This window comes from Camelus ferus, chromosome 9, assembly GCF_009834535.1.
Source record: "Camelus ferus isolate YT-003-E chromosome 9, BCGSAC_Cfer_1.0, whole genome shotgun sequence".
Classification (NCBI taxonomy): Eukaryota; Metazoa; Chordata; class Mammalia; order Artiodactyla; family Camelidae; genus Camelus; species Camelus ferus.
The window spans coordinates 28638031-28658720 of NC_045704.1; the positions used below are offsets into that span (position 1 = coordinate 28638031).

Below are 20690 nucleotides of genomic sequence, written 5' to 3' on the forward strand. Positions count from 1 at the left end.
AGAGTGGAAATCATCACATTAAAATTATAGATGTGCCCATAATTAGCTAAGAGTATGGATTCTGGCACATAACCTGGAGATGTCCAAACAGAAGCAGGTGCAGCTGGCTTGAAATGGCAGGAGGCCAAACATGCCTACAGATGTTTTTTTTCTTATAAGCAGGTGACTCACTTATATGGCTCCAAGCCAAACTATATAAAAAAAAGATGGCTTCTTGAAAAGGGTTTTTAGTACACAGCGTATTCCAAATATTTTCTATGTTATCCATAGAAAGCATAATTTACCAAGGAAAAAGAAAAAAAATAGCTTAACCATAAAGACAAATTTACAGAAAATGAGCTGTTTTGAAAAACTGATCTGCATCTTCAATTTGTCAGTATTTCTTAAAATAAAAAGTATTGTATATTATCAAAATGTTTTGATGTTTCATGTGACTGAAAAAAGCTGTTTTGGTTTGAAGAGGATGGGAAATTTCAAAAAAATGCTAAGTTATCACAAGTTTCTGAAGAGACTGACAGTTTATTGTTGAGTATAAAGTATTTCTGTTAAGGTAAATGTATTAAGGTCTAAGCAGTAAAAAGATTTTTCATTAATATGACATCCTTAATAGTCAAAAAAGAACTGTGACATTTATCTTCCCAGAGAGAAATGATTGTATAATTTAAAAATATTCTTATAGCAGTCTGTCACTTGAAGACAGGCTATAATTACTAGGTTTACTTTATAGCTGTGAACCAATAATGAGGTGTTACTTGACCTAATGTTTTCAGTGATTCAAAACTTAAAAAAAAAATCCAAGATAATAAACCTTATGGGTGTATGAGTTAAATGCTTTTAGAATGCTGACTGTATGAATATTTGTTTTCTTTATTATTTTAGTATAAAAGGTAGTATTTTTTAACCATAAGAGCTATAAAAATCAAAATGTTATTCCATCATTTATTACCCTCAAACAGAAAATAAAACTGCTTAATTCTACTACTGTATTACTGGTTTTCTTTCAGGTGCTATCAATATGGAAAAAGTCTCAATGTCATAATGTATCATTTCCATATTAATCTTCTGCTGTGACAATCAGATTCTAAACTGTTTAACTATAAGCTACAGAGAAAAAGTCAGCATGAGAGAATGAAGCAGATCTAGATATCACAAATTAAAACAGACTTTATTAAAGACTAGCCTTGAAGACAGATACAATGTTCTTCTACATAATCCTTTATTATAGTTACAGTGTGTTTTCCCATATTCCCAGCATGTAAATGGCTAACACATCACTTAACTACAAGATCAAGAATGGGTCTTTTTTACTAGAAATGATTACAATAGTACTTTCCTCTCAGTAAACCCATAAAAACAATTTAAATACATTTCAGTAAGTTAAAATTGAGGAAGTCAATTTATTTGGGGTTTTTTTCTGTTCTGATGCCTCAGATACTTTTTCTAATCTTGGAAGATTTTTTTTTCAGAAACATAAATCTAATTACATTAAAAAACAAGTAGATATACCTGCTTTGTTCTGGATCTTGATAAGTAAATGGTACTCTTCTGGCAGTTTTTATCTTCACAGCCTGGCAGTAAGTGATCCATGTGTCCGTCTCCATCTGCCAAAAGAAACTTCAAGAGTTCATCAACTGCCACAGAGTAGTGTTCTTGTATGGGAGTTAAATTTCCTATTTGTTCAAAGTCTGCATCAATCTAGCTAAACTGAAGAATATGATTAACGGCTTTGTAGTGAATGTAATTCAATTAAAAAAGTACTCTGGCCTTTGCTATCCTGTTAACCAGACTGTGTCTTGTTTTAAATTGCTTACTTTTCTGAGGTTAAATATTTATCCAATGTTGGAAGAAGACCTCATTTCAGACTTTAATGTTAAAATCATCAATTAAAAAAATGTGACTTTTAACTTATTTACATAATTATCACTGCTGCCCCAGGAGAAAAACAAGCATGTCAATAGTAACCCATTATTATATGGCTTATTTTAAATGTCTTTACACATAACTTATCTTTACAAATACTTTTAAGTGACAACGAACTTACAAAGCTCTCAGCACCCTAGCTTCTAAAATGCACAATACATTTTTATCAATAAAAAGGCAAATGAAGGGAATATAGATGTAATTTCCAACTGACTGGTTTTTAAACAGCTGTACAATGTTCTGCAAAGACCTCTAAAGATGAGGTTACTGAGGAACTTGGAGTCATCTCCTCTAGTGCTCCCTCCTATCTACTGCTCCCTGCCTGATGGAGTTTACAGATTTTGATATCCTTGAGCTAAATCTCTGCAGGGATACAGGGACATTCATAATGGAGTGGTCATGTAGCTTATAACTTTGGGCCCTAAATTTATGTTGCTTTAATCACTAATTTGCTATGGTTTAATTTATCATTTAACGTGTGCCCGAATGAATACCTTTGCTTGTAAGGATATATAAGGGTTAAGAATAAAAAAAGTCCTTCCTTAAGGTTCTCTTACCCTGGGAAGCCCCTTCACCAGTGGGCTTCACCAGAGATCAAGTGGGATAGAAACGGAGCTTCAGAAGTTCAGAAGAGAGTGCAGCGACTGGTTTGTGGCAAGCAGAACACGGAGAGACTGGCACAAAGGATCCATGCCACCCTGCTGCACACTCCAACCTGAGATGCGCAATTGCATCTTGGTTTGGTAAGTCAGGAGTTTTACTGTGTCTTGGGTTGGTATGTGTGGGGGTGCTGGGTGCTGAAACTTGGGCTTCAGAGAACAGAACTGGGGAGAGGACATGGATTGGCTGCAAGAACACAGCCTGAAGGGGCTGGAATGTGGTATGGGTTGAAACCAGGAGTTTGTGCAAGGGAGGCTGGGTCTGCCATCAAAAGCCCCATTGTTAACAAGTGAAGGGAGGGATGGGACCCAGCCAAAGCAGCCTCTGAGCATACTCACAGGGGCGTGACCCTGCCATAGAAGACCCATTGTTAACATGCACTGTGAAGAGAGGGGCGGCACCCAGCCATAGCAACCTCCTTATCAGTGAGCTCACAGTCTCTAAGAACTCTGGGAGCACGCAAACACTGGCAGGTTGCCCTCAGACGGAGGCAGGGCTGAAATCTAAGCCCGGTCTCAGGCGGCTTTGGTGGATTTATGCTGCTAGTGCCTTTGTAAACTCAGCACCTGCAAGGCATCCGAGCATTACTGGTGCGCTGCTGGGGCAGACCTGACCTAAGCAGTAGGTGTGCTCACGTGGAGGTGGGTCTGGGCTCTGGGCGAACTCCGTGCCTCCCACAGTGGATCCAGGTGTGCAGCCTTGTGCGAGTACAGTGGGTCGTGGTGTCTAACTTCAGCAGATCTGCCCTGGTGCTTTGTGAGCACAGCGCATGAGGGACACCCAGGCAGACTGCCTGCATTCCCATGGCTGATACAGGGCCGAGGGCAGCACCAACAGTGTACTTTGTGAGCCTGCACAACCGGTAACAGGTGTTGTGCACTTCCTAGTGGACAGCTCCTACAGGGAATACTCAGTGGCTCATCTCTCAGAGGAAGCACTCCAGCCCCACCTACCTCACACAGCAGCTCAGAAACGGATCTGGGGCCTTCTACTCAAACAAGAGGGGAGCCAACCTGGCCCCCGACAGGGCTGTGGCAACCACAGAGCAAAGAGGAGGCCCTGCTCAACATCCAGTGCAGGCTCTGGTCATCACAACACCCATCACACCCACTATGAAGGGGGTAACAGCCAGAACACATGGAGGAAAGATGTCGTGGCCATCCATACTAAAAACGGTCCTTGCAACAAATTTATCAGATGCATGTCGGCTACACAGGGACACTCCCATATAAAAACAGCCCGTCAAAAGATCCAACTCCAGGCAGGAGTATTTGGAAAGGAGACAGCTTTCCAAAGGCATAAACATATATCATAGTTAAAAAAAAATAAATAAGAGCTAGTCAAGTTAAGATTTAAATGCAGAATGTGATTTATAAACTGGCTCTAGTAATATCATAGACTTCATTAAAAGCCAAACCATCTTATTGCAATTAAGGTGGGACTAATCAAGAAGAACATTACTAAGTCTCCGTCCTTCATTTTTACACCAATGGCAAAATACTCAGATTAGATTCTGATTTACACTTTTCTTTTCTCCTAGTTTCTCTTTCTTCTAAGTAGTTTCCTATTTCCCACAAGTATTTTGACGATTACTTGGCTGATATTTAAATACTAGGAAATAACCTCCTGTTAAACATATAACTAAATCACATAACATCATAATTACGTTTTTAGTAGGAATTACCAGCAATTTTTTACAGATATGGTCATAGAAATCTAACACTCTATCAGAGAATGTGCTCCTTGTACTGACTCTAAGTGCTATTTTTTGATATTCAGGGGAAGTGACAGAAAAGCTTTCTGAGAGTCCAACTTATTAATGCCCAAAGGAAACTTCCTCCCTCTTAAATGCAATCAACTTTTAAATCTTATATGTTTCACTTTTTTGCATGTTTAAAAAATACTTTTAATTTGTAAATAACTTAAACTTAAAATAGTACAAGAACGCCTGTAAATGTTTTAACTAGACTGGCCTATTAACATTTTATCCCATTTATTTTATCATTTGTGTTCTCTGTGAAATCAATTTTCTTTTGAACTATACATACATTATGGCCTTTTACCCTTAAATACTTGGGTGTGTATTTCCTAGGAATAAGAATATTCTCTTATATAACCACAGTACAATTACCAATTCATCGATTCACAAAGACACTTTTATCTACTGTACTATATCTATATTCCAATTTTGTCCATTGACCTAGTAATGTCATGTATAGCATTTTTGCCCTTCTAACACAGGATCCAGTCTAAGGGTAGGAACTGCATCTTTAGTTGTTATTTTTAGCCTCCTTTAACCTAGAATATTTCCATAGGCTTTCTTTATCTTTTACAACGTGCATATCTTTTTCTACCTCACACTATGGGAATCTTTTACTTTTTAATAAGCTATTATGTCTAGGGAAGAAAGTAGTTTCAGAAAAATAAGCTTATTACTAGTTATTAGAAACTAGTAATAAGCAAATTCTCTGAAAAATGTGACTATGAGGAAAGTCCATGCTGATGGAGGTACCAGTTTGAACTTTGCACACATTCCTTAAAGAAGTCCCAGGAATGACTAACTCTGGACTGCCTTCTCCTCAGGACTTCAGTTATATTACATACCTCAAGTGTTTTTGAAGGCTAAAATTCCCTCTCAAAGGCTTAACAGAAAATGTAACAGAAGGAATGACATTTTGATTAACTTATTTTATGAACTGTGGTGTGAAATTTGAGCACTGGAATGGCAGACCGCTAGAGATTGAAGGGCACGCTGAACACATGTAAATTTCCATCTGATGTTAACCTTAGCCAAATTTCAAACGAAATTCTCTAAAATAGATAATTTTAATGAGATAGATTGAATGATTCAAACGTATTTTCTGAAAATTTTTAATTTTAAAATCAAAAGAACACTAAAATAAAGTTGTTTCCATAATGGATTATAATGAATTTTGGTATAATTTTTCCTTTTTTAGATTAAGCAGAGGAGAAAGAGGAAGATACACATAAAAAAGGGTCACATTTACATTATGTTTCCTCTTAAACATTCAGGACATTTTCAGTCTCAGTCTCTGAAATTAATTGACCTGTTGTATCGTGTAAACAAAATACAACTCATTATTCTGGCACCAAGTCACTATTCAACTTTGTAAACCACCATTTCTTTAATGCAGTGATTCTTAAAGTGTGGTTCCTGGTCCCAGAGCCTCAGCATCACCTGGGAACTCGTTAGAAATGTCAGTTCTTATGCTCCTGCCCTGGTCTAATGAATCAGAACCTCTGAGGTTGGGGCACAGCAATCTATATTTTCATAAGCCCTCTGGCTGATTCAGATGCATGGTAAAATGTGGGAACCACTGCTCTAAGGCACTTACGCTGGTCTCCCACTGACACCAGGGGGTGCTATACATATCCTATTTCTGTCTTGATCATGCTCCTCCATTAAGAATAAAATTCTCTGGCTAATCAAATTCCACTATTCATTTAGGACTCAGTTTGTATCTTGCTCCAGCCTCTTGAGACTGGCTGCAGGTTATCTTTTGCAAATTTTTGTGTCTTTTGGGCAGGGTAACTCATTATAGCAGTGGAACAACCACTCCTACATAAAACAACTGTTTTCGGTGAACATCTTGCCACTCCATGAGACTGTATGGAGATTTTGATATAATGGTAAGAAGAAAGAACCAGGATCAGTTCAGTTAGCTTTGGATTTTTAACCTGGCTTAACTCCTAATGAGTAATTAGACATGTACTTTTGGTGAAAAAACTGAGAAATAATTTTTAAGATATTAGAATTTGGGGAGCAACAGGTACAGCTGCTTTTGTATTTTTTAGGACTGTTCAAGAGGTATTCAGCTTTTTCGAAAGTCTTCCTCCTACTCTTCTCAGCTCCCTTTCATAGTGGCAAACACTGCAGCACATTTTCTTGTGTATCCTTCACTACATAGTCTTTGCATGTACATATAATATGTATAATTTTGCACAAAGGGTAGTGTACACTACACACTTTTTGGAACCTTGACTTTTGATTTAATATATCTGAGAACATTCCACATTCTTAAACTTACATCTGCCTTATATAATATAGCATTAAGTTTTATGGGTTTATCTCAATATAGCCAAATCTCTGTTGATGCAAACACTGAGTTGTTTCCCATCTTTTGGTAATCCAAATAATTCAACAATGAATAACTGCACACATAATATCTTGTCCTTGTGAGATTATACTATGAATTCTTAAAATGGAAATTACTGATTCAATGATTATATATAATTAAAAATTTTAAGTTAATCTCTGCAGAGTAGTTCTCAAACTAGTCTCAAGAATCCTTTGCACTCCTTTTAAAAGTCAGGACCCCAACAAGCTTTGTTTATGTGGGTTAAACCTATGGGTATTATTTCTATGGTTATTAACTTGAAATTAAGACCAAGAAATATGTAAATATTTAAGGGAAAAATAATCATAAATACATTGCATATAAACATAACTAACATATTTATGAAAAATAACTGTTCCAAAGCAAAAACATTCTGTGAGAAGAATGGCAATATCTGGCCTAGTAGAGAAAATTTGAATTTTCATACTGTTTTTGTATTTAATCTGTTGCTTTGGTGACAAATATGAAAGCGTATAGTTGGAAGAGGTATTTTAACAGGCTTTTCAGATAACTCTGATATTCCTCCATGAGCCACCACAACTCAGTAAGTGATCATTTCTTAAAGATTAGTTGAAATGAAGAATCTAAAGCTGTATCAATGAACTTTTCCTATTCTGTTAATTAAAATCCAGTAGTCTATTTCGCACTTTGAAAGGGGTGTTTAACTGATGCATGACTTTGTAAAATCAAACATCAAATATTTAGAAGACATTGGTTCATGAGTTATGTAGATCTTCCAAATGCTAAAATATTTTATTACATAGTATTAAAAAAAAGTTCACATTTGTTAATATCATCACCAATCTCATAAAAAAAAGTCTTTAGATACTGAAAAGCTGTCACCTCATAGTACCAGATAAAAGTTTTCCAAAATTCCAATTTTTGCTTGAAAGTACAAATTTTATCATTGGCACTTTTCTATTAGTTGTTTTCTTGAAGTGTCAGGTTCACTCTGTTCATTGTAGAGAAAATATCTACCAAATCTCCAAGTCTGAACAACCATAGTTTGTCTATCAGTTGTTCTTTCAAGCAAAAAATGGTGAAATTGATACTACATTAAGAAAAAAAAGTTAGTTCAGCTTGCAACTCAATCACACCAGTGTATTTAATCAAGACAACCACCACACTCTGCACGGAAGTGTTTTAAGCATACATATTATTTCCTGATAGAGTATTAAAAGGTGTGTTCTCAAGGGTTGAGATTTAATAAAATTATTAATTTTTGCTGTTTCATCATAAACATTCTTAAATGAAACTATTCTTATTTCCTTCCTCCTTCTTCTTTATTTCAGTGTATAGTGGTAAAGAATACAGTAAGTGTTAATAAAGTTTGGTGCTTTGATTTGTGCTGAATGGCAAGCAGCTTTTTATGTCATTGGTTTTTACCATCAGAGCAAATGTTAACACTGTGAAAAAGGCAAATAATATCTTAGTGTTCCTATGACAGTTTTGATCTTGTGGACCCCCTGATACAGCTGAAGGAAAACTTCTCCCAGCCTCCCAGGATCCATACTTTGAACCACACTTTGAGAATCTTTGCCAGAGAGGTTGCACCAATAAGCGAATTATTAAATATTTTGATTTTTGTGACTGTGATTATAAAAATGGCATTTCATTGTGGTTTTAATTTTTAGTTTTCTTACTAATGATGTTGTTGGCCTTTTAAAAATCGAAATATACTTAATTTACAATGTTCTATTAGTTTCAAGTATATAACACAGTGATTAAATATTTTATGGATTTTATGCCATTTAAAGTTATTACAAAATAATGGCTCTATTTCCCTGTGCTGTACAATGTATCCTTGTTGCATACTTATTTTATTACATAGTAGTTTTTGTCACTTAATCCCATACCCCATCACACCCCTCCCCTAAAAACAAGGAAGCCCAAAGTCATCAAAAGAAAGGAAATATTAAAGATCAAAGAAGAAAAGTAAAATACAATAGCGAACCCCCACCCTCTAGCCCAGAAAAGATCAATGAAATCAAGAGATGGTTTTTTGAAAGGATAAACAAAATTGATAAACTATCAGCCATGCTCATCAAAAAGAAAAAAGAGGGGACCCAAATAAACTATAAAAATATAAAAATCCTCAACAAAATATTAGTAAATCAAATTCAAAAATATTTACAAAAGATCAAACACCATGATCAAGTGGGACTTAATCCAGGTACGCAAGGATGCTTCAATATTCACAAATCAATCAATGTGATACATCACATTAAACAAAGGATAAAAATGACATGATCATCTCAATAGATACAGAAAAAGCATATGACAAAATTCAACATCCATTCATGGTAAAAACTGGCATCAAAGTTGGTATCGAGGGCACATATCGCAACATAAAAAAGGCCATTTATGACAAACCCAAAGCGAACATCATACTCAAAGGTGAAATTAGGCTCCTTTAAAATCAGGAACAAGACAAGGATGTCAGCTCTTCCCACCTCTATTTAACATAGTATTGGAAGTCCTAGCCACAGCAATCAGACAAGTAAAAGAAATAAAAAGGCAGCCACATCGAAAGGGAAGAAGTAAAACTGTCACTATTTGCAGATGATGTAATACTATATACAGGAAACCCTAAAATCTCCATCAAAATATATTAAAACTAATAAATGAATTCAGTAAAGTTGCAGGATATAAGAGTAATACACAGAAATGTGTTGCTTTTCTGTATAATAATAATGAACAATGAAAGAGAAATTAAAGAAACAATCCCATTTATAATCGCATCAAAAAGAATTAAAACAGCTAGGAATAAACTTCACCAAGGAGGTTAAAGACCTATACTCTGAAAACTATAAAACATTTATAAAAAATTTGAAAATAACACAAGGAAATGGAAAGGTAGTCCATGCTCTTGGTTTGGAAGAATTAATATTGTTAAAATGGCCAAATTATTCAAAGCAATCTACAGATTCAATGCAATCCCTATCAAAATACCCATGACATTTTTCACATAACTAGAAGAAATTATCCGAAAATTTATTTGGAACCACAAAAGACCAGAATTGCCAAAGCAATCTTGAGAAAAAGAAAGAAAGCTGAAAGCATCAAGCTCCCTGACTTCAGACTATACTATAAAGCTACAGTTATCAAAACAGCACAGTACTGTGCAAAAACAGACACAAAGATCAATGGAACAGACTAGAGAGCTCAGAAATAGGGGACCGACACACACATGGTCAACTGGTCTAAGACAAAGGATGCAAGAATATATGATGGAGAACACACAATGGAGAAGAGACAGTCTCATCAATAAGTTGTGCTGGGAAAACCAGACAGCTACATGGAAAAAAACAAGGGTAGAACATTTCCTCAAACCACATACAAAAATAAACAAAAAATGAATTAAAGACCTAAACTGTACGACCTGAAACAATAAAACTCCTGGAAGAGAACACAGGCAGGAGGCAGAACACTCTTCGTTCTGTATGTGATTTATTAATATTTTCCCTTATCGCTTCTAGGTATTTCTTATAATTTATAAAGACTTTTCCAATTCACAGTACTTTGGGACATTATTTGCACTTTTAAGTCTTAGATTCACTTGGAATTTATTTTAGCATAAGAGGTGAGTTACGATCCTACTGTACGTTTTTACAGATGGATATATCCATTTGTCTCACACCACTTACTGAATGATCCATAATTCTCAGAAAAGAAAATCTTATATATTTGTCTATGTCTGTAAAATGATCAAAAGGAATGTAATTTGGCCACAGCAAGGGGTCACTGTGAGAATTTAATGTTGGGAAATAACTTGGGAAAAATTACAGAGCAGTAAACAACCATAAAAGAGCACGTTATTCCTCTGTATCCCTTCTATCACTGTGGTATGCTGTGTGCACTTAAGACAGTGGTATGTAGTAGGTAGGCAACAGAGTAAAAAATGTGTAACTCTTGGAAGGACAGAGCGCTTTTTCTTGAGTTCACACTTTCAGGGCTTACTGTAATGCTTCCAGTAGGAAATGCTGAAACATTTGGTCATGAAAAATGAAAGCAACAATTTAGGATTTAACAAATGTTATTCCATAGATGAGGGAACAAAAACTGTAAGTAGAATGGCTAAATATTTTGATCTATAGCCTGGAACTCTGAGTTCAGTAACAAAAATAAATCAGTGATTTCTGAATTACAGAGTAGAACATGTCATGACAGCCCAAATGGGGAATAAATCAAAATGACTCCTTCCACCATGTGGAAAGTTTACCCATGGATGGCAATTGGGTATACAAGATATAAATACTACAAGTCACACAACTAATTAATGACAGAAGGTTCTAAACAGAACTCAAGGCTTTCTTTAACTTTTAACATGTGGGACCCAATGCTGGAAGATTTATATACAGAGTTTCTAAAACTTCATTTCTTGCTAAAATGGACCTAGAATATCAGTAAAAGTAACAGCTTTCCAGCTTAACAACAACAACAGCTTAACAACAACAACAGCTTAACATTACATATGTTAAGAGACATGTGAGATATATGACACATAATGCATTCACATATTATACATTTTTCATTATTCATTATTAACATAAAGCTGGTAATACACATACTAAAATACAAAACATTTCCTTGTCACTATAATATAGTATATTACTTAATAGTTTTCAGAAGAACACATCGTTAGTGTAAGAGATATTATTGACACAGAAGTACTCTGAATATGATATAAAGCTATTACAATATAATGGCCAGATTAGATTTTTTAGGGCAATAAAATTTAGAACTTTATAATAAATGGTGAATAGTATAAAAAATAGGGGTCACACATGGAAATATTTGATTTCTTTCTTTTTTTAATGTTCATTAACCAAACTATGACAATAAGAAACAGGTGCTATAAAACACACATACACACAGATAGGAGAAGAATCTATCACATTACCATGTAGAAAGTATACACTCATTTTCTTCAAAATTGAAACATGATATTCATTTTGAATGACATAAATTGCAGAATTATGAATAAATATATCAGTTTACTTATTTTTCTTCAGGTGATAAATAGCATATAGGTTGATTTTCAAGTTATACTACTATAAATACGGTATTAATATACTCATGTGGTTGAAGACAAGTTTACAAAGTGCCAGGGAATTAACAGGATTTCAGTGATAAGAAACAGAGCTTGTGAAGGAATATGAACATGATCAGACAGAAAAACTACAATTCTTTAAGATGTTGCTGGTTACCATCAGACATGGTAATAATGGCTGGGGTCAAGGATATGGAAAGTTAACTAAATTTACTTTTAGTTTAGGTTTTGTGAATAGCTGGCCATGAAATACAAGTTTCACAATGACAGTTTTCTCTTGTCAATTTTATTTATTGTTCTTATTGAAAGGATAAGGTGTTTTCCCTTGTCATTTCAGCTCCTAATTATCTATCGAGTTTCAATAATGTCTCCAGGATACTTATCTACTGATGCTTTTCTGTTTTGCTGAATATACTGATTTTTTACTACTATGTCTGAATACTTTTTATCCTAATTAAGAACACTACAAAGCAAATTCATGACCTATTCAACTTCCTGTTCTGAGTTCCCTCTGCTCTATTATGTGACTAGTGGTAAAAGTCAACTGTTTTGGTGAGTAGGGAGGTAATGGGGTAAAGAGGCCCAAGTTAGCCCAGACACCAATAGGTACATGATAGTAGAAATGCCTACTAAACATTCTACACGGCAATGGCATTCTTTATTTTACTTCTGGAAGCTAGGAAGAGGGTAAAAAGAAGGCTGGATTAGATTATTCTTAAGATTCTTATGATTAAGTCTAAACTCTATGAATATTATTTTATATTAGCTATCAAACATGCTCTAAAATAAGAATTCTCTTGGCTTTCCTTAACAAAAATGAACACTGTATACTTATTTAACTATACACGGATATAGTATAATTTTTCTATAATGTTCATGTATCATATAAAATGAATAAATGTTCCTATAAATAATGCTTTAAAACTTTTGAATATATTTTAAAAAATCAAACAATATGTTATTTAACATCACGTTGATAAAAAATAAGAAAAAGAGTTAAGTTTATTCTACTTGTACAACTGATTAGCTTAATTTAGATATCCTCTTCATGTTTCACTGAGTTGAGTGATATTTGAAGACTATTACTTTGTTTACTTCTGAGTGCTCTCAGCATAACATAAAATTGTGTCTGTGGCCTCTTCAGCAAGTGGTGTTGGGAAAACTGGATAGCTTGTAAATCAACAAAGTTAGAACACTCCCTCACTCCATACACAAAAATTAACTCAAAATGGCTTAAAGACTCAAATATAAGACAAGACACAATAAATCTCCTAGAAGAAAATATAGGCGAAGTATTCTCTGACATAAATCTTAGTAACGCTCTCCTAGGGCAGTCTACGACCAGGTAATAGAAATAAGAGCAAAAATAAACAAATGACACCTAATTAAACTTATAAGCGTTTTGTATAGCAAAGGAAACCACAAGCAAAACAAAACAACAACCTGTGGAATGGGAGAAAATATTTGCAAATGATGCGACTGACAAAGGCTTATTTAATCTACAGAATATATAACAGCTCATACAACTTAATAACAAAACAAACAAACAACCCAATCCAAAAGTGGGCAGAGGACTTAAACAAGCAATTCTCCAATGAAGGCATCAAGTGGCCAATAGGTACATGAAAAACTGCTCAACGTCACTAAATATCAGAGAAATGTAAATCAAAACTACAATGAGGTATCACCTCACACCAGTCAGAATGGCCATCATTCAGAAGTCCATGTATGATAAATGCTGGAACGGGTATGGAGAAAAGGGAGCCCTCCTACACTGCTGGTGGGAATGTAGTTTGGTGTAGCCATTATGGAAAACTGTATGGCGATTCCTCAAAAAACTAGAAATAGACTTACCATATGATCCTGCAATCCCATTTCTGGGTATATATCTGGAGGGAACTCTAATTTGAAAGGATACATGCACCACAATGTTCACAGCAGCACTATTTACAATAGCCAATACATGGAAGCAACCTAAATGTCCATTGACAGATGACTGGATAAAGAAGTTGTGGTATACTTATACAATGGAATACTACTCAGCCATAAAAAGAGCAAAACAATGCCATTTGCAGCAACAGGGATGGACCTAGAGATCGTCATTCTAAGTAAGCCAGAAAGAGAAAGAAAAATACTATATGATATCACTCATGTATCACTCATATGTGGAATCTTAAAAAAAAAAGAAATAAAAAACAGGACACTATGAACTCATCTACAAAACAGAAACTGAATTGCAGACATAGTAAACAATCTTACGGTTATCAAGGAAAGGAAGTGTGAAGGGATAAATTTGGGAGTTTGAGATCACAAATGTTAGCCACTATATATAAAAATAGATTAAAAAGTTTCTTCTGTATAGCGCAGGGAACTATGTTCAATATCTTATAATAACCTTTAATGAAAAAGAATATGGAAACAAATATATGTATGTATATGCATGACTGGGACATTGTGCTGTACATCAGAAACTGACACATTGTAACTGACTGTACTTCAATTTAAAAAATTATGTGTGTGAAATCATTTTAAGATTAGCTCATTTAAAGGGGAGATATTAAAGTTTTTTCTTTCCATAATCTTTAATCCTACTAACAAAGTAACCTGTTAAGACAAATTACCAGCTATCAAACATATAATCTGAATTCTAAAAATAAAGAAGTTTAAACAAAATCCTATTTTTTGCTTTATACATTACTAATGTCCACCTCATACATTAGGGAAAGGTGGCTGCTTGTCTCTCTCTGTCAATACACTCCTGACTCTGAAATAAGGCCTTAACATCAAAAGAACAAAAATGTATTTAAACACAAAAATCCATACTTAAGCAAAAAGTGGAGCAAAATGGCTCAAACTCTTGTTTTGATAAGAATAAGGAAGCATAAAATGAAAGTACAAATAAAATTAGTTTATTTAGAATGAAATCTTTATACTCAAAAGCTTTAATTAAATGTTAACAATTCAGTATTTCATATTTGGGCAGATATCAGAATGATGAAACCTGTCCCAAAGAAGTCTCAGAATATGTGGACATGTTTGGAGGCAGGAGAAAGAACAATACATTAGGAAAGGGAAAGGTTTGCTTTTAAGATTGTTCAGTTACTAAGGTGCTTGACCAACTCAGTTTTTCCATTTATAAAATGAAAAGGCTAGGTTCCACATATGACATTCTAAAATTCTATCAAGAGACCACTTCCACTAAAACCAGAGTATAGTTTTCAGCAGCATGGGCTTAGGTGTTAGAAGGTTCAAATCCCTGTTATCACTTGCTCCCGGTGTGACCGTGGGCAAGTTACCATTTCTTACCCTTAGTTTTTGTATCTATAAAATGTATACAAGTACCTCAACATCTTCTTGTAAATATTAAATGATGATATATTAATATGGGTAAGAATTGAGTGTTTACTATGTTCAAAACACTATTATGCATTTTATACTTGTACTATCTCGTTTAAACTTCATAAAACCCCTATTGTGTTATTATCCTGTACTATTTCCCCCGATTAATAGAAGAAGACACCCAGATGACAAGTAGCTTGCCCATAATCGCGGAGTTAGTCAGAGGCAGAGGCAGAGCCAGAGCACAGCCCAGGCAGCCTGACTCCAGGGCCTGTGTTCTTCACCACTGGCCTCTGCATAGTGCTTGATACCTGCAAGCTTAGTAAATGGTGGTTACTGTTAGGATGATTAATACTCAAAGGTGTTAAATGTTGATACTACAAAGTCAAAGACAGTTGCTTTTATAAAAGTAGAGTCATCACTCCAAAAAGTAGGGAAGGGCTGGGGCCACTTCGATTGTTTTGGAGTGCATGAATGAGAGTGTTACCTCCAAACAGGGTGGAAAACGGCTCCTATTAAAATGGACATTGATAAGAGCCATCAATTAGAGCTCTCCTGCAACTTCTGTCTGTACTCATCTTTCACTGAAATATGTATCTTTGAGAGATTCACCTTTAAGATCCTTTAACAACTGGTAATATTTTAAATAAACATAGGCCAGTTTAAAAGTATTAAAAAGGACAAATTTCAGAAATACGTGGACTAATTTGAAATATTCTTTTGAAAAGTAAATACACTAGTCATGATAATTTTGAAATTTTCATCAAAAAAGTATTTTAGAAAATTTTAGTCATTTGGCTATGCAATTAACTAGCTAATTAGCACTTCTCAGAAGATAAACACCTTCAATTTCCTTCACAACTGTAACTTTTGTTTGTTTCTTTTATGAGGGGCAGTAACTAGGTTTATTTATTTATTTATATTTAGAGGAAGTACTTGGGATTGAACCTAGGACCTCATGCATGCAAAGCATGTGCTCTACCACTTAAGCTATACCCTCCCCTTCTTCACAACTAGTTGTAATTTCTACTGAGAGTCACAAATTATTTGTATGTTATAACCTTAAGTTAGTTTCAATACAAATCACTATGTCATAACCCTAGGTTCTTAAATGTTATCCCCATGGTAACCCAAACACAAAATCTACAAAATACATATAGAAGAAAATGAGAAGGGAATCAAAATAGCTCACTAAAAGTCAACTAAACACAAAAGAAACACGGACTTTTTTTCATGGCTTAAACTCTCAATCAAAGGGCAGAGACTGGTAAAATGGATTTAAAAAGAAAAGGTCTAACTATCCTCTATCTACACAATGTACATTGAAAGCCACAAATAAGCAGAAAGAGAAAGAACTGAAAAAGATATTTTATGCAGATAGTGATCAAACTGATCTATATCAGAGAAAATAAACTTTAAGTGAAAAACTGTTGCAAGAGACAAAAAAGGACATTATATATTGACAAAAGGGTCCATTCACCAAGAATATAACAAATGTAGGCATGTATGTGCCAAAAAAAGAGCCCCAATATATATGAAGCAATCACTGACAGAACTGAAAGGAGAAACAGAGAGTTCTATAGTAATAGCTGGAGACATCAATATCCCACTTTCTGTAATGAATATAATATCTAGATAAAAGATTAAAAAGGAAATACAGGACCTAAACACACTAAAAACCAACTAGACCTAAGAGACATGTATAAAACACTGACCAACAATAAAAGACTATCCATTCTCTTCAAGTACACATGGAACATTTTCCAGGGTACATCATACGTTAGGCCACAAAAAAGTCTCAACAAATTTAAAAATCATACATGGTATCTTCTATGACCACAATGAAATGAAGCTAGAAATCAATACCAAAAGGAAACAGAAGTATTAAAAAATATGTGAAAATTAAACAGTATACTTTTAAACAACCAATGGGTCAAAGAAGAATCAGGGAAATCAGAAAAAACTTAAGAGTTGGATGAAAATAAAAACACAAATTTAAGGGGTGCAGTGAAGGCCATGCTCAGAGGTATAGCTGTAAATTTAATGCCAACATTATAAAAGAAGACAGATCTCAAATCAATAACTTTAGTATATACCTTGAGAAATTAGAAAAGAGTGAACTAAACCCAAAGTAAGAAAAAGGAAGATGCCAGTAATGACTATAGTGTAGATAAAGAAAATAGAAAACAGAATCAATGAAACTAAAAATTGCTTTTTTGAAAACAGCAGAAGAATTGACAATCTTGTAGCTAGACTGACAAAAGAAAGCAAGAAGATGAAAATCACTAAGATCAGGAACGTAAGTGGGTAATTACTACTGCCTTTAGAGAAATAAAAAGCAATATAAGAAAATAGTTTGAACAATCGTATGCCAACAAATCAGATAACCTAGATGAAATGGACAAATTCCTAGAAAAACACAAATTACCTAACTGACTCAAGAAGAAACAGAAAATCTCAACAGACCTATAACAAGTAAAGGGATTAATCAAAAACTTCCCAACTAAGAAATTTAAGGAGATGACTTCTCTGCTGAATTCGACTAATATTTAAAGAAGAATTAGCAACAAATTCTCAAACTCTTCTGAAAAAAGACAGAAGAAGAGGGGAAACTTCCTAATTTATTCTATGAGCCCAGCATTACTCTGATACCAAAGCCAGACGAAAACACCAAGGGAAAATCACAGACCAATACTCCTTATAATAACTGACATAAAATTCCTCAACTAAATACTGTTAAACCAAATTCAACAACATATTAAAATTATACTCTATGACTGAGTGGGGTTAACCTAAGGAATACAAAGATGACTCAAGCATAAGAAAATAGATCAGGGTAATGCATCACAGTGACAGAATGAAGGATAAAGACCCAAATGATCATCTCACAGGACAAAGAAAAGGCACCTGACAAAACTCAACACATTTTCTTCATAAAATCTCCCACAAAATTTGGAACAGAAGAGAACTTTCTCAACATTATAAAGAGTATTTAAGAAAAATCCACAGCTAACATCATACTCAGTAATGGAAGACTGAAAACTTTCCCCCTAAGCTCAGGAACAAGACAAGGATGCTAACTTTCACCACTGCTATTCAATGTTGTACTGGAAGTTTTAGGCAGAGAAATTAGTGGCATTCAAATTACAAATGAAAAAATAAAGCTACTTTTATTTGCAGATGACATGCTCTTATACAGAGAAAACACCAAAGAATTCACAAGAAAGCTATGAGATGTAATATATAGAGTAAATTTGTGGAGTACAAGACGAACACAGAAAAACCAGTTGTGTTTTTATATAAATACAAGGAATAATTTATAGTAATAATGACTTTTTCAGACTTGACAACAAAAGCAAATGCAACAGGGAGCAAAAATAGGCAAGTGGGATCACATAAAATTAAGCAGCTTCTGTACAGCAAAGGAAATCATCAACAAAATGAAAATGCAACTAAGGAATGGAAGAAAATATCTGCAAATCATGTATCTGATAAAGGATTAATATCCAAAATATCTAAAGAACTCCTACAACTCAATAGGAAAAAAACCCATAAGCAATCTGTTAAAAAATGGGAAGAGGAGCATAAAAGACATTTTTCCACAGTGATATACAAATGGCCAATGGGTACATGAAAAGGCGCTCAAGAGCACTAATAATCAGGCAAATGAGAATCAAAATCACAGTAAGATATCACTTTATACCTGTCAGAATGGCTATTATCAAAAAGAAAAGAAATAACAGGTGTTGGCAAGGATATGGAGAAAAGGGAACCCTTTTGCATTCTTGGTGGGAATGTAAAATAGTGCAGCCACTATAGAAAAACAGTAGAGATTCTCCAAAAATTAAAATAGAAAACTACCATGGGATCCAGCAATTCTATTTCTGGGTATTTATCCAGAGAAAACGAACTCATTATCTCAAAAAGGTATCTGCAATCCTATGTTCATTTAAGCATTATTTACAATAGTCAAGACACAAAAACAACCTAAGTGTTCACTGATATATGACTGAAAAAAGAAAATGTGGTGTGTATGTGTGGGTGTGTATACATATATACATACAATAAAATGTTATTCAGCTATGAAAAAGAAGGAATTTCTCCCATTGTTGACAACATAGTTGGACCTGGAAGGCATTATACTAAGTGAAATAAGTCAGAGAAAAACAAATACCATATGATCTCACTTGTATGTGGAATTTAAAAGAAAGCTGAACTGAGTGAGATTCAGAGAATAGACTGCTGGTTGCAAGAGGTGGGGAGTGGGTGGAATGGATGAAGGTGGTCAAAAGGTATAAACTTCCAGTTATAAATAAGTCTTGGGGATGTAATGTACATCAATGATAACTATAGTTAATGATACTGTATTGTATATTTGAAAGTTGTTTACAGAGTAAATTGTACAAGTTCTTATCACAGGAAAAAAACTGTAATTATGTGTGGTGATAAATGTTAACTAAAGTTATTGCTGTAACCATTTCACAATAGATACATATATCACCCAAAACTGATACAATGTTATATGTCAATTATATCTCAATTAAAACAAAAAAACCTCCACAATACAGTACTGGCATAAGGATAGACACACAGACCAATGGAATAGAATTGAGAGTACAGAAATAAATAGATACATCTATGGACAACTGACAAGGATGCCAAGTCCATTTGATGAGGAAATAATAGTCTCTTCAATAGACAGTGCTGGGGCAACTGGATTTCCACACGCAAAAAAATCAAGTGGATCCCTAACTCACACCATGTACAAAAATTAACTACAACTGAATTGACCTAAATATAAGAGCTAAAACTACAAAACTCTTAGTAGAAAACATAAGGGAAAATAGTCATGACCTTGGATTTGGCAATAGGTTTTTATAATTGACAATAAAAATAGAAGGAAGCAAAAAATATAAATTGGACTCTACTAAAATTAGAATCTTTTACCCAGAAGGAAGAGAGAGGGAGAAAGGGGCTGAGAAAATATATGAAGAAACAATAGCTGAAAACTCTAACTTGGGAAATAGTCACCCAAGTCCAGGAAGTGCAGAGAGTCCCAGATAGAAGAGAAATGCACCTCGATAAAGTATAATTAAAATGACAAAAGTTAAAGGTAAAGAGAGAATATTAAAAGCTATAGGGGAAAAGCAACAAATAACATATAAGGGCACTCCCATAAGACTATCGGTATATTTAAAGTGATGAAAGGGAAGAATGTACAAAAAGGAATACTCTGCCCAGGAAGGCTCTCATTCTAATTTGATGGAGAAATCAAAAGGTTTACAGACAAGTAAAAGCTGAAAGATACTCAGCGCCTCCAAAATAGCTTTACAATAAATACTAAAGGAACTTCTCTAGGTAGAAAAGAAAAGGCCACAACTAGAAACAAGAAAACTATGAAATGAAAAAGCTTACTGTTAAAGGCAAATGTACAGTAAAGGTAGGAAAGCATCCACACACAAACTAGGAGGAAGGTTAAAAGACAAAAGTAGTAAGGTCATCTGTATCCACAATAAACAGTTAAGGGGTATACAAAATAATTAAATGTAAGACACATTATCAAAAAAAGTAATTGTGAA

General features: G+C 34.3%; 1 protein-coding gene across 1 annotated transcript in view; it reads right to left on the minus strand.

Moving 5' to 3' along the window:
- The window catches only part of ITFG1 (integrin alpha FG-GAP repeat containing 1), a 206926-nt gene that overhangs the window by 100271 nt on the left and 85965 nt on the right, over positions 1 to 20690 (minus strand). Inside the window, exon 9 of the mRNA XM_006191341.3 lies at positions 1507 to 1601. Within this exon, the coding sequence (XP_006191403.2) occupies positions 1507 to 1601 (95 nt within the window). The remainder of the gene's footprint in view (positions 1 to 1506; positions 1602 to 20690) is intronic.